Source organism: Artemia franciscana, chromosome 4 (genome assembly GCF_032884065.1).
Source record: "Artemia franciscana chromosome 4, ASM3288406v1, whole genome shotgun sequence".
Lineage (NCBI taxonomy): Eukaryota > Metazoa > Arthropoda > Branchiopoda > Anostraca > Artemiidae > Artemia > Artemia franciscana.
In genome coordinates, this window is record NC_088866.1 from 9,706,611 (window position 1) to 9,721,243 (window position 14,633).

Below are 14,633 nucleotides of genomic sequence, written 5' to 3' on the forward strand. Positions count from 1 at the left end.
CACTTGTTTCGGGACAATTATGTAAATCAATATTGGTCGAAGTTTTTAACTAGTCTTTAATTAAACTATTATAAATTGAATTTATCTTAAAATCCCCTTCATCTCTATTAATACTAATGACCCCATAGATAATCTTTTTTATTTCTATAATTTCTCTGGAACTTTGTAAAAGTCCTAAAGACTTATCAACAATTTTTGTTTGATCAAATAAAATATTGCGATGAGGAAAATTATCGCATTTTTGCGCATTTTTGTATGTCTGTATATCGCATTTTTGTGTTGCTGTAGCCTATTTTGTAAATTCTGATGTGTTCTACCTGCATAAAATTTACCACAAGGGCATGGAATTTTGTATACCCTCTTCTGTATATTTCTTGGAACTTTATCTTTTCCATTATTTAGCCATGAGCTTATAGTATGTCCTGACTTAAAAGCTGTTTTTATATTATGTTTTTTAATTCTCTCCTTAATTTTTGTGACAACATTGGGATATGAGGCGAAGTTATGTAATTTGTTTTTTGGGTTGACCCATTTTCTTCTAATATTACAGGTTCCATTAACTTCTTTTTCCTTTTTTCAATTATTTGAGAAATCATATTTTCGGGATATCCATTTCCTACTAGAATATCCTTAATAAAAATTAATTCACTACTCATGTATTCTGGCGAAGCTAATTTTAACACTCTATCAACTGAAGAAATACCTACCCCCCTTTTTACATGGATTTGGGAGATTTGATGCGAAAGGTAAATAACGGTTGTTATTAGTCGTTTTAGGGTAAACTGAAAAAGCTAGCTCATTACTATTTCTATGGATCCAAATATCCAGAAACGGTAACTTATTCTCTGTTTCATTTTCAATTGTAAAAACTAATTCCCCTCCCAAATTATTTAAATGTTCCGGAAAACCTTCAATTTGCGATTCCCCATAGTTCCAAATAACTAAAATATCATCCATATATCTGCCCCAAAATTTAGGTTTTAAGAAATATGTATCAATAGCTAAAGTTTTTACATACTCTACATAAATCTTTGCTAACAGTGGACTTAAGGGTCCTCCCATTGCTAATTTTTTAACTTGATGGTAAAAATTATCTCTAAATTTTAAATAATTAGTATACCTGCTAGTTATTTTAATTAAATTTAAAATAGTTTCAATCTCGATACTTGCAGATATTCTATATCATTTTTATGTATATCAAGTTTTTTTGGATAAAACAAATACAGATTTATCGAAAGGTATATACGCATACATTGATTTTATATCAAAACTAAAAAGTCTAGATACATTTCATGCTTCAATATTTTTAAGTTTATTTTTTAAAAATTCTGAGTTTTTTATATACGACTTTTGGAGATATAATAAAGGTTTAAGCTTCATTGCTACCCATTTTTCAATTTTTTCTGTTGGTGAGTTCCTTGTTGATACTATAGGTCTTAGAGGAATGCCTGTTTTATGTATTTTTGGTAAACCATACATTCTTGGGCTAACTGATCACCTCGGAAAGAACTTATAATACATCTGTGGTGTGATACTTCGATTATTTTTGGCCTTCTAAGTCCTTTCTTAATTTTGCATCATAAGATTCAGTTGGGTCTGAGTTAAGTTTTCTGTACGTTGAAATATCCTTTAGAATTGTTTCTCTTTTACTATCATAATCATCTTTTTCTAGGATTACTACCGTAATGCTCTTATCAGCTTTCGTTATTATTAGAGAATCATCTTTTTTTTTTAATCTTTCAAAATTTTTGTATCTTTGTTCTTAAGGTTTTCTTGAAAATTGCCAAAATCTTTTTAAAGTATTAACTACTCCCAGTCTTAAATCATCTACATTATTAACATCTTTTGAAAATACATGAATCTCTGTCTCAATCTTTGAAATTATTTCTTCTACCGGTACTTTCTTAGGTTTTAGTCCAAATTTTATACCTTTTTCAATGATTTCCTTTTGTTCTTTGGTTAACTCCTATTTGCTTAAATTAATCACACCTGGCCCTGGGAAATGTTTAGGTTTATATTCATGTTCCCTAAAATGTTTAGGTCTCTCATGTTCCCTAAAATGTTTAGGTCTCTCATGTTCCCTTTTTAATTGCAAAAATTTTTGGTTTAATCTTTCCCTTAATAACCTTTAAACATGTTCAAAAGAATTTTTGAAAATTGATATAATTTGTTGGAAATCATACGTATATATATATATATATATATCTCGTTGTGTTTTAGTCGTCGTGGTTTTCGTGTGTTTGTGACGTCTTAAGAAAGTCTTAAATTGTCGGTTTTAATTTTTTTTTCCCCGTTGAGAAAGGCTCCCGGACGTGAGGCCGAAATATTCGTAGTATTTTAATTTTTTTTAGTTAAAGTGAAGTTTTTATATTTTATTTTTGTTCACTGCTTTGTCAAAATTAGACCCGTTTTTTTGCTCAATTTTTCCTCATTTTTCTAACTTTTCCAAATTACCCCTCCCCCAAACTCCCCCAAAGAGAGCGGATCCGGTCCGGTTATGTCAGTCACGTATCTTGGACTTGTGCTTATTTTTCCCAGTAAGTTCCATCCTGATCTCTCCACTCTAAGCCTTTTCCAAGATTTCCGAGCCCCCCCCCCCGACTCCGCCCAATGAAACTGGATCCAGTCGGTATTTAAATTAAGAGATCTGAGGTACGAGGTCCTTCTAAATAGGAAATTTTATTAAGATCTGATCACTGCTTCGTAAGTTAAAAATACCTCATTTTTTCTAATTTTTCAAAGTTAATCCTCCCCCCACCTCCCCCAAAAAGGGAGGATCCGCTCCGGTTATGTCAGTCACGTATCTAAGACTTGTGCTTATTTTCCCCCACCAAGTTTCATCCCGATCCCTCCACTCTAAATGTTTTCCAAGATTTTTGGTTTCTCCCTCCAATACCCCCCCCCCCAATGGTCACTGGATCCAGTCGGGATTTGAAATAAGAGCTCTGAGATACGATATCCTTCTAAAATCAAATTTCGATAAGAACCGATCTCCCGTTCGTAAGTTAAAAATACCTCATTATTTCTAATTTTTCCAGTTAATATTAACTGAGTTAATATTTAAATAATATTAACTCATATTATATATCATATTATATTATGGTTAATATTTTTAACCGTCTCCCCATCCCCCCATCCCCCAGATAGTCGAATCGGGGAAATGACTATTTGTAATTTAATCTGGTCTGGTCCCTGATACGTATGCCAAATTTCATCGTCCTAGCTTATCTGGAAGTGCCTAAACTAGCAAAACCGTGAGCGACAGACCAACCGAATTTATGATCGCCATTTGTCGCTTAGTAAGTACCAAGTGCCGTAAAAACCATCGTAATTGCCTTAGCTTTATTGCCTCATAAGGGATCTTCAATCCTAGCTGAGCTTTTGTGAGGAAATGACAAAGCTCTGTCCAATTTGTTTTAATACTTTATGGTTTCTACGTTGTTTTATCAAACATTATTTTAGTGAATTAGATTCTTTTCTTTTTTGTTTGTTTTAGCATTTTTACTCTATTTCAATAAAGACGACTATTAGTAGCATAGTGAAAACTTTCATTAAGATTATATTTTACTTAGTGTCTATAGAAAATACCCCACCAGATTCTTATATTTTGAATAAATGCTAAGGAACAAAAAAAAATCCTATACGTCTCTGGAGATTAAAACGTGATTTTCATTTTATTTTGCCACGTACTGTCCAAGAAATTTATAATGTATCTTTCTATTGCATATAGTTATTCGTATAATATTCACATTTTTTTCCGTTGAATTTTGGAAAATTTGCAATGATGATTTTTGTTTAAACCTTTAAACGTATTAATTTTATGAAACCTTGTTGTGGTTTTTGATAATTTTCTTTCTAGTTAGCAGAGCCTGGCCCCTTAAAGCTTTACATTACCAGTTATATTTAAATGCTATAAGGAGCTCAAAAATACAATCAGAATTTGAGATGTCATCCATTTTTCACCTAGTGTTACTCTGGAAATTTTTCCGACTTCATTTGAGGAGTCGTCTGTAGATATTACAACTCTTTTGAGTTGTATTACAACTCATTCATTTGAGTGATGATGCACCTATTTCTATTCGTGTTGCTAGGAAAAAGTTATTTGCAATGAAGGATAAATTGACTGCACTGGGTATATCGTCTTGGGTTTCAAATTCCGTTCCGCCAGTTATTCGTGTCGAAAGAGCAAATGGAGTGAAAGCTGTTTATCAATGTGACCAATTAATTCCCGAAATAAGCCAACCAATGTGTTTAGGAGGTGTTCCACAGTGAAATTATAATTATGTTGTATGTCCATGTAAATGTTTTTTTTGTTTTTGTTTTGTGTTTTTTTTCTTTTTTCTTTTTCCCTTTGCTTATATTTTTTTTCTTTTAAATGTATGTTTGTAGATGTTGTTTTTGTTGTCAAGATTAATTTATGTCAAAGAGAAAAGTAAATAATTTCCCTTTTTTCCCCCTTTTAGTGTGAGTGTGTGGTGCATTTGTGTGTGTATATTGTGTAGGTATCCGGTAAATAAATATTGAGAATTATGTTAGTTTGCAATTCATTCCTTCCTTGGCCGATATTGGAAAGGAAAAGTATTGCTTGTATCTTTTTTCTGTTTGTATATTTTCTTAATCTATTTTCTTTTAATTCACTTATTGCTTGTGTTAAGGATAGTTATTTCAGTCATGTTATTGTTGGTTATATTTATTTCCGTTTTTTAAAGGAAGTTATTAAGGGCTCTTTTAACTTTCATTCGTCCCGGGATTTACTGAGAAGAATAATATTGGATAGTTATGATGATTTTTTCTCACTTGACCAGTACCGTTTAAATGATTTTGAAAATGGTTGTAGATTTTGACAGATTGCGTCCACTTGAGAATAGTCCACTTAATTTGGCCCATTTGGAGATAATAGATGAAAGTAGAGGGATTGATGATTTTGTTGTAGAGGAAAGTAAAATAGCAGTACGCTATATTAGCCCGGTTGATATTTCTGATTCGATGCCTAATGACTCTCTTACGGTTTTCCACTTGAATTGTCGGGGACTGCAAAGCAGTGTAACAATGAACTATGTATGTTTTCTGGAATTCAAATATTAGCTCTAACTGAAACTTGGTTACAGAATCATAATTCTAGTTTATTAGAAATAGGTAATTATCGATTGTGTCTTAAGAATAGGGAGACTCGTCAGCATGGTGGACTGGGTGCTTACATTAGAAAAGACTTGCTAGCTATAGAAAGAGATGATTTAAGGGTTAATAGAGAAATGGTATTTGAGAGCTTGGTATTAGAGGTTAGCAAGAAATCCAAGGTGTTTTATTTGGTTGTTGTTTATAGACCTCCGTCGAGCAATATTAATGAATTTTTTATGTTACTAGAAGAACAGTTGGACATGATTAGGAGTAGAAACTTACCTATATTTGTGTGTGGTGATTTCAATATTGACCTAATGAATTTGTTTATTAATACAGAAGTTAGCCAGTTTTTAAATATTATGCTGAGTTATGGGTTGAAGCCTACGATTACAGTCCCAACTAGGGTTACTATGAATTCAGCATCGTTGATTGATAATATTTTTGCTAATGTCAGTTACTATAATGCAAGTGTGATAATAAATGAAGTATCTGACCATTTTGGGAAATTTTTGAGTGTTCAAAATTTTTTTAGTAAAGGTACTAGGCTTAACTCAAATTCACAAAATAGATATAAAAAAGTGATCATTGATAATAATGTGCTCATTCTTTATAAAGTAATGTTAGAGAAATGTAATTTTGAATTTTTAAATAGTAATGAACTAGATATTAATGCTAAGTTTCAAAACTGGTATTCAATTATAAATAGTTTATTGATTGATTGTAGTATTTGTAAAAATGCAACTCGTCGTAGAGAAACTCCAAAGAAACCATGGATCACCCGAGCTCTTCTAAAGGCTATTATTAGAAGAAGATATTTGTTCAAAATGTGTGCGGCTAGTAATAGTGTAAGTGATAAAACAGAATACAAGATTTATAGTAACCAGTTAAATGCACTACTTCGTAAGGCCAAAGCTGAATATTATTGTAATAAATTTAAGTCTTGTGAAGGTAACCCTAGGAAAACATGGCAAATTATAAAATCCGTCGTAAGTCCTAATAATGATGGTATATTTCCTGACGGTATACATAATGATAGTACAACTGCTGATAGAATATGCCGTCATTTTACTGATGTGGGAAAGGATTTGGTCCAAAGTATAGTTATTTCTGAGCATGAAGGTAGTTTTAAGAAATATTTATCGAATGCAAGTGATGTTTCAGCATATTTGAAGCCAATCAACGCTCCTGAGCTTACTGAAACATTGAAAAAATTAAAAATTGGAGCTTCAGGCTCTGATTTTGTAACAGTTAAAACTTTAAAGTATATTTACCCTGTTATTTCCGGTTATTTAGTGTATTTATTTAATGAATGTTTAAGGACTGGAGTGTTTCCAAGTTGTTTTAAAATTGCAAAAGTTATTCCTGTCTATAAAGGTGGAGATAAAAATGTACTAGGAAACTATAGGCCCATTTCTTTATTACCAGTAGTATCTAGATTGTTTGAAAAATTGATAGTTAAAAGAATGGTTGAATTTTTGGAGAGTAAATCATTTTTTAATCCAAATCAATTTGGTTTTCGGAAGGGTTTATCTACTGACCATGCTGTTTTATTTTTGACAACTTTTGTGAATGATGCGTTGGATAATGGTATGAAAGTCGCTTCTGTTTTTCTTGATATTGTAAAAGCTTTTGACTGCGTTGACCATTTTATACTCATTGCCAAATTAGAAAATTACGGTTTTAGAGGACCATTTCTTGAATTACTGTCCTCGTTTTTAAAAGAAAGAACTCAATATGTACAACTAGGAGATAATGTTTCTTCAGTTAGTAGTGTTAAATTTGGAGTACCTCAAGGATCTGTTCTTGGCCCCCTGTTATTTCTAATTTTTATAAATGATTTATGTAGAGCTTTTAATATGATTTCGTATGATCTTGACATTGGATGTGATGGGGAAAAAGTAATTGTTCCCAGCTTTGCGGATGATACTCATATAACTGTGGCTGCACGAACAGGAATTCAGCTGTTGAGTCGTATTAGCTCTTGTATGGAGTTTGTACAAAATTGGATGAACCTTAGTAAGTTAAATTTGAATTATAGTAAATCTTGCTTTTTATTGTATGTTAGGAGCTCAAATTATTACCCTTGGATAGACAGACTTAATATTGCTGATATGAGTATTTTAAGAATAAATTGTACAAAATATCTAGGAGTTTTAATTGATGAATGTCTCAGCTTTAGAGAACATATAGATTATATTAGTCTTAAACTCGCTAGGAATGTTGGCATTTTAAGAAAGTTGCAGTATATTTTCCCAAGAGATATTTTAAGAACAATATATTATTCCTTAATTCATCCTTATCTGCTATATTGTTGCAATGTTTGGGGTAGTACATTTCCTTCTCATCTCCATCGTGTTCGAGTTTTGCAGAATAAAGCGCTTCGAGTGTTATGTGGTGTAGGTTTTAAAGACTCGGTACAAAAGAGGTATATAGAATGCAAAATCTTGCCTTTAGCAGGACTTATTATTTTTTATCGAAGCCTGTTTATATATAAATATTTTCAAAATTGTTTACCAACATGTTTTAAAAGTATGTTTGAATTAGGAAGTGATATTCATACACATTCTACGAGACAGTCCGATATAATTCGTCGTCCGCTTGCTATTACCCGTAGATCTCAATTTTCTATTCGGCATCTAGGACCCCATGCATGGAATTGTTTACCTACGACTTTGAGAAACATGGATAGTTTTTTTGAATTTCGGCGGGAATTAAAGCTATTTTGCCTTAATATTTATGGTTTTGATAGTTGACTGGACCTCAAGTGGAGCCAAGATGTTGGTTTTGATTTTGGCGATACTGGTAAAGTGGTTTTGGTTTCTTTTTGTTTTGTCTCTTTTGAAGTGTAAATCCGTTTCGATTGAAATGCAGGGTAATTGATTTTTTCTTCTTCTTTCTTTCTTTTTTCTTTTCCTTTTCTTTTCTTTTTATTTTTTCTTCTTTTTCGTATTGTTTTATTTGTATGTGTATTGGGGTTGTAAGCCCAAACAAGCTTTGCTTCGGGCCATTTGCTTGTTTTGTTTTGTTATTTATATTAATAAACTCATCTTTCTCTCTCTCTTTTGATTTATCCGTTGATTGTTATTTCTGGAACTGTACCAACAAAACAATATATCTATATATATAAAAATAAGTTGTCTGTCTGTGGATGTGTGGATGGATGTGTGGATGGATGTGTCAGGTGACGTCACCTGAAAAAACTGGATTAGGTGACGTCAAAACTGAAAAAACTAAAAAAAGGCAAAAACTACAAAAAAAACTAAAAACTAATAAAAAAAATAAAAAAGCTAAAAAACTAAAAAAACTATAAAGGTAAAAACCAATAAAAAACTAAAAAAAAAACTGAAAAAACTAAAAAAAGGCAAAAACTACAAAAAAAAACTAAAAACTAATAAAAAAAGTAAAAAAGCTAAAAAACTAAAAAAACTAAAAAAACTAAAAAAAGGTAAAAAACTAAAAAAAATAAAAAATAAAAAAAAACTAAAAAAAAGGAAAAAACTGAAAAATAAGCTAAAATAAAGGTAAAAACCAATAAAAAACTAAAAAAAAAAGGAAAAAACTAATAAATGACGACACTCAAAGAGAAAGCGACCAGGACAAAAAACTAAAAAAAAAGGCAAAAACTACAAAAAAACTAAAAACTAATAAAAAAAATAAAAAAGCTAAAAAACTAAAAAAACTAAAAAAAGGTAAAAAACTAAAAAAACTAAAAACTAAAAAAAAACTAAAAAAGGTAAAAACTAAAAGAACTAAAAAAGAAAAAAATAAATGACGACACTCAAAGAGAAAGCGACCAGGACAAAAGGAATGTTCGATTAGCAATCAACAAAGCACCGGGACACAGGGAGTATAAATGACGACCAGGACACAAGTAAAAAAAAAAATTAACAAAACTAAAAAGAAGGTAAAAACTACAAAAAAACTAAAAAGAAAAAAAAACTAAAAACTAATAAAAAAACTAAAAAATCTAAAAATCTAAATAAACTAAAAAAGAAAAAAAAAGGAAAAAAATAAAGGAGAAAAACAAAACTAAAAAACGAATGTATATACAGACCGGTACACCGGGATACAAATGACGACCGGGACACAGGGAATATAAATAACGACCGGGACACAGGGACACAACTACAACGGGGACACCGGGGGAAACAGGGGGATATAAATGACGACCGGGACAAAAAAACTAAAAAGAAATAAAAACTAAAAACTAATAAAAAAAACTAAAAAATCTAAAAATCTAAATAAGCTAAAAAAGAAAAAAAAAGGAAAAAAATAAAGGAGAAAAACAAAACTAAAAAACGAATGTATATACAGACCGGGACACCGGGATACAAATGATGACCGGGACCCGGGACACAGGGAATATAAATGACGACCGGGACACAGGGACACAACTACAACGGGGACACCGGGGGAAACAGGGGGATAACCTGACAATCTATTTATATGCAAAGACAATGGGACAGCAAAAAATGTTGTATATTCGCAAGTTTTACGTAGTTAAAACCATATATATATATATATATCTATATTCACAGGTGGGACATAGGGACACAACTACAATGGCGCGTAACTATTATGGCGCGTAACGACTTACGCGCGCGGGGGGGCTTGGGGGGGGCGCGAAGCGCCCCCACCAACTAGGTGTTGGGGTGGCGCGAAGCGCCACCCCAACAGCTAGTATATATATATATATATATATATATATATAAAAGTGGCACCGTTACAAATTTTATTTTACATCTGGTTTACGACAAAAGAGGCGACCAAGAATAAAAGAAGATTCACTAAAATTTAAATAATATAAGACACAGTGTGGTTCACCCATTTCGGTGAATAATAGAGAACCAACATACCAAAAATCTGCAAGTAGTGCCAAAAAGCTCAATTTTTTCTGTTTCTTGTATGTTTTCTATATCCTTGTATGTGTTCTTCACGATGAAATCAAATTTGTCATCTCTAGGAAACTGTGATGCAAGCCATAGCAAAATATCCTGAGTAAGAGGTTGGTTAAAGTTGCAATAACTTTCTTCTGATAAATTGCGTTGATAACCCAATTTCTTCAAATCCTGAAGAAAACCTGAAAGGCTTAGAATTACAATTTCAGAAAAGGCTCTCTAAGGTGAAGAGACTTGTGCAAGTATCATATTCTTCAAAAAAAGTCAGGTCACTTCTGCTAGATTTAAATTGGAATTCACACCATTATTGCTTAATAAGCTTGTATGGGCTGCTGCCTAAGGGCTGCCAAACTTGAAACTTTTGTCCCACCACCTGATCAAATAAAAGAAACAAAGGTTCGGCAATACGTCTTTCATATTGACCAAAGACAAGCAGAGGCAAAAAAAGAAGTTTTTGTTCCACCACCTGAAGAATTAAAGATACAAATGTTCGGCGATATGTCTTTCACAATGACAAAAGACAAGTCGAGGCAAAAGTTAAAGGTTCCATAAAAAACCGTAATTTCAAAAAGATACTGCTTCTAAATTAAGGTCCATTTGGCCGTTATGACATCAAAAAAAGGCTTGAATTGTTTGCGTAAGAAGACAAGCGACAACGTTAATCCATATATAGAAGTATGCTACGTGCCGAATTCCGGGCCCTGATGGCAAAGCCGCCCAGCTCCTGGTACAATATATATATATATATATATATATATATATATATATATATATATATATATATATATATATATATATATATATATATATACAGTCGTCTCTAAATTTGACATCGTTGATGCGCCCTCGCGACTGAAACATTTATCTAAAGATATATGTTTTAAAACTCGGCAAATGGTCGGTGTTTTTGACCCTCTTTGGCCATTTTTTGATTGGAGGTAATTTATTTATGTTGTATGTCGTTATGCTGCTATGATATTTATGTTGTTATGTTTTTTGTCTTGTTTTTTCTTTTTTTGTGTGTTTACTCCACAGTTTAATGTACTTTGTGGGTTATAAATAAATTATTATTATTATTTAGATATTAGTTCAGTTTTATGAATAATAAATAATAACAATTTATTTCTTACCCACTTACAAAAAGGAAAAAAGTGGAGTACAAGGAGAAAAACAAAGAAACTACAAATAACACAAAGAACACAAAAAACATAAAAACAAATAACACAAATACAAGAAAAAAAAACAATTTAGCAAAAGAGGCGGATAAGATGATTGTTAGAACCAAGACAGATTGGCGCTTCATCAATTAATTTTGAACTTAGTTTTTCCATTGAAAGAACAATATTCGTTGCCTGATATTTACTAATTAACCTTCGGTTCCGAAATAATCGTGGTAAATAAAGTAGGAACTTCAAATACCGATGGTAATCCGTCTTGACCTTCTTTATAGTTTTTCCACTGAAAGAACAATATTCGTTGCCTGATATTTACTAATTAACCTTCGGTTCCGAAATGTTCGTGGTAAATAAAGTAGGAACTTTAAATACCGATAGTAATCCGTCTTGACCTTCTTTACGTCACCTTTATAGAAAGCATATAAAAAACAGCACAAAATAACACAGAATGGTTGCAGAAACTCGAGTACAGCTTTATAAGTGCTTGTTGGAAATGTCCACGATTTCCAAAAATTTTAGAATACCCCAGTTTAAGCTTAAATTGAATATCCCGAATCATCTGAAAACGAAAAGAACTTAAAGAATTGCAAATAGAAATCCCAAGCCATCGAAAAGAAGTAACCTGTGGTACGGAAAAAGAAATGCAATCCAAAGGATGTGACGAACTAACCCCATTAAATATAAGAAATTCACATTTATCTACATTTAGCAATAATCCAATTCTTGCAAATGGATCAGCAACGGATCGGACAGAACGCGCTAAACCGGCCTCAGTTCGGCTAATAAAAAGCAAGTCGTCATCACAAGCTAAGTATGATACGTCTGTGAATCCTGTAAAACAAGAACCACGTATACCAGACAAAACATTTTCGATAGAAGCATTAAAGATATGAGGAGAGAACTCCTCCCTGTCTCACTCCACACCTGACTGGTATATGTCCAAAAAAATCACCATTTCCTGACTTTAATCTTAAATAAAGATTTGAATACCAAAACTTCAAAACCAGAGTCACAGACGCATTCACACCAAGTTGACTATGATCATACCAAGCCTGAGCATGGCAAACACTATCGAATGCTCTAGATATATCAATGGTGCAAAAATAGAGACTATTACTATTCCGAGTGGCTTCCTTAACAAGCTGCGCTAAAACACGATGAGCATGTTGACAGCTCAGACCTAACCGGAAGCCGAACTGGTTAGCCTCATTATTAACAAATTCATCGATATGTGGGAGTAGAACATACTCAAATAATTTACTTAGAGTACAGGCGACGGTAATTGGCCTGTACGAATTACACGAATTTAGATTTTTTCCTTTCTTTAATATAGTAGTAACACTTCCACATAAAAATGAATCGGGAACAATAGACCTTGAAAGGCACATCTGAAATAATAACTGAAGATGCGACAGAAGTTCAGCTGACCTCGGATCAAGATGAGCGGCACAAATACCATCAAGGTCACAGGACTTTGACTTTAACCGTCGAAGAGATTTCACAATATTAGCTTTATCAACAGGCATAGCATGTCTTTGGCTCACACTATTAGGAAGAACCTTCGCAACTAAAGCAGTAAAACGGCTATGAACATCATAATTAATAGCGGAAAAGATGCGCGTATAATGTTTAATCCACGACAATCTTGGAATAATATCACTAGAAGAAGATTCTTCGACTTTCGGCACATTCAGAACATTTTGCTACTGTTTACCATTTGTTGGAAATTCAGCTCCTGAAAACCGAACTGCACGAAGATGACGCTTATAAACTGATTTTGTTCTCTGCTTGATGCTAAAAACTTGACCACTTGAAGGTCTACCGCAAGCAATCCACATTTTCCACCAAAACTTGGCTTGGTTCTTCACTTTCTTAAGTTCCGGATCACACTTCCAAAAGGTCTTACGAGTGCTAAGTCGCACGCGAGTCAACGGAACAGCTATTGCTTCAGCTTGTTTAATTGAAGAAACGATATGGACTAAACTCCAGATTGTATTTAGTTTCTCAGAGCCATATGCAATGACACACCCATTTTAATTTGTCAACTTGACTTTATATATATGCGTTATGTTTATGTACCAATTAAGTATAAGCAAAAATGCTTACTATGCAATTATATATATATATATATATATATATATATATATATATATATATATATATATATATATATATATATATATATATATATATATATATATATATATATATGTCTATATATATATATATATATATATTTGAAGGTTTTATGATATTTTATACAGCAAACTAGAAACTGGTTTAGATTTTAGTCCATTTTATGCACTAAACTCCAGATTGTTTGAGATTTCCCAGAGCCAGGGGCGGATCCAGGATTTTCTTTAAGGTGGGGGGAACATAACAGGTTGTTTCGATAAACTTGTGAACAAAGAAATACCCGCAATTTAAAGGGAACCTAGACAATTATGTGTTCTAGGTAGGTAGTGGAAGTGGTCATAGTTTTAACCTAACTTCTGATGAGGGTTAAAGCTTTTATAAATCTGTGTAAGTTCTAAAAAACACCCCGTAATAAAACAAAGCTGTTCACCGTCGATAAAAACATATGATATAAATATTTTCTTCATGATTTTTTGCCTTTGCACTTCTGAACGCTATAGCGAGTGAGTTAAGCTTTTTATTGTCAATAAAAAAAAAAATTGGTCTTGAACCATATTTGGGTCACGCACTCGTTATGATAATTTGTATTATGACCGTTTGGCATGTATCGTTATGACCGTTTAGCATGTCGCTTAGTAACTATGATTGTAATGAAGAGTATAACTTATATATTCGTAAAAGATATATTAAACATTAAATGCTGGTTGTTTTTAGGGGTGTAACAAGAAAAACAGAATGAAGAGATAGAAATGCAGAGAAGACATTTAAAACGAGGGTTATAAAGTATAGGCAATAAAGCATTAACTAATCTCTGTTTCTTTTTAAAACTAGTGTGTTTTCTGCATCGTCAAATAAACAGTGTCAACTTTGACGAAATCTCAAAAATTTACTAATCAAAATTTTACCTTTCATTACAACATAGCGCATCTTTCCACTTTTTAAAGTTCGATATATTTCGCTTAAATCAAAGAATTCACAATTTTATAAGAAATAGTCTATTTCTGAATTTCTGTAACCACCATATCTATTTATTACGCGGTCAATGTCTACCTCAATATTTCGGTGAACATTTATAATGGCTAGTCTTGTCAGTCTAGAGTCCTTTCAGTTTAGAGCTCTTCGTTAGCATTTCCTCTTCTACTCATCCTAAAATGTTCGAATAAAGACCAAAATCGTCAGAAAAATATGAACTCTAATAAAGATGCACGTAGGTATGTGCTTCAAAATTAGTGTGTGATTCGAAATACTCTTTGAAAAACAAATAATTATGTGCTTGTTATTTTTGTATTTGATAGGTTTAGAT

The 14,633-nt window shown here is 32.3% G+C and overlaps 1 protein-coding gene across 1 annotated transcript in view; it reads right to left on the minus strand.

The window, feature by feature from the left end:
• The window catches only part of LOC136025961 (clusterin-associated protein 1-like), a 41,437-nt gene that overhangs the window by 18,735 nt on the left and 8,069 nt on the right, over nucleotides 1-14,633 (minus strand). The window contains exon 2 of the mRNA XM_065702080.1: nucleotides 9,978-10,201. Coding sequence (XP_065558152.1) covers nucleotides 9,978-10,201 — 224 coding nt within the window. The remainder of the gene's footprint in view (nucleotides 1-9,977; nucleotides 10,202-14,633) is intronic.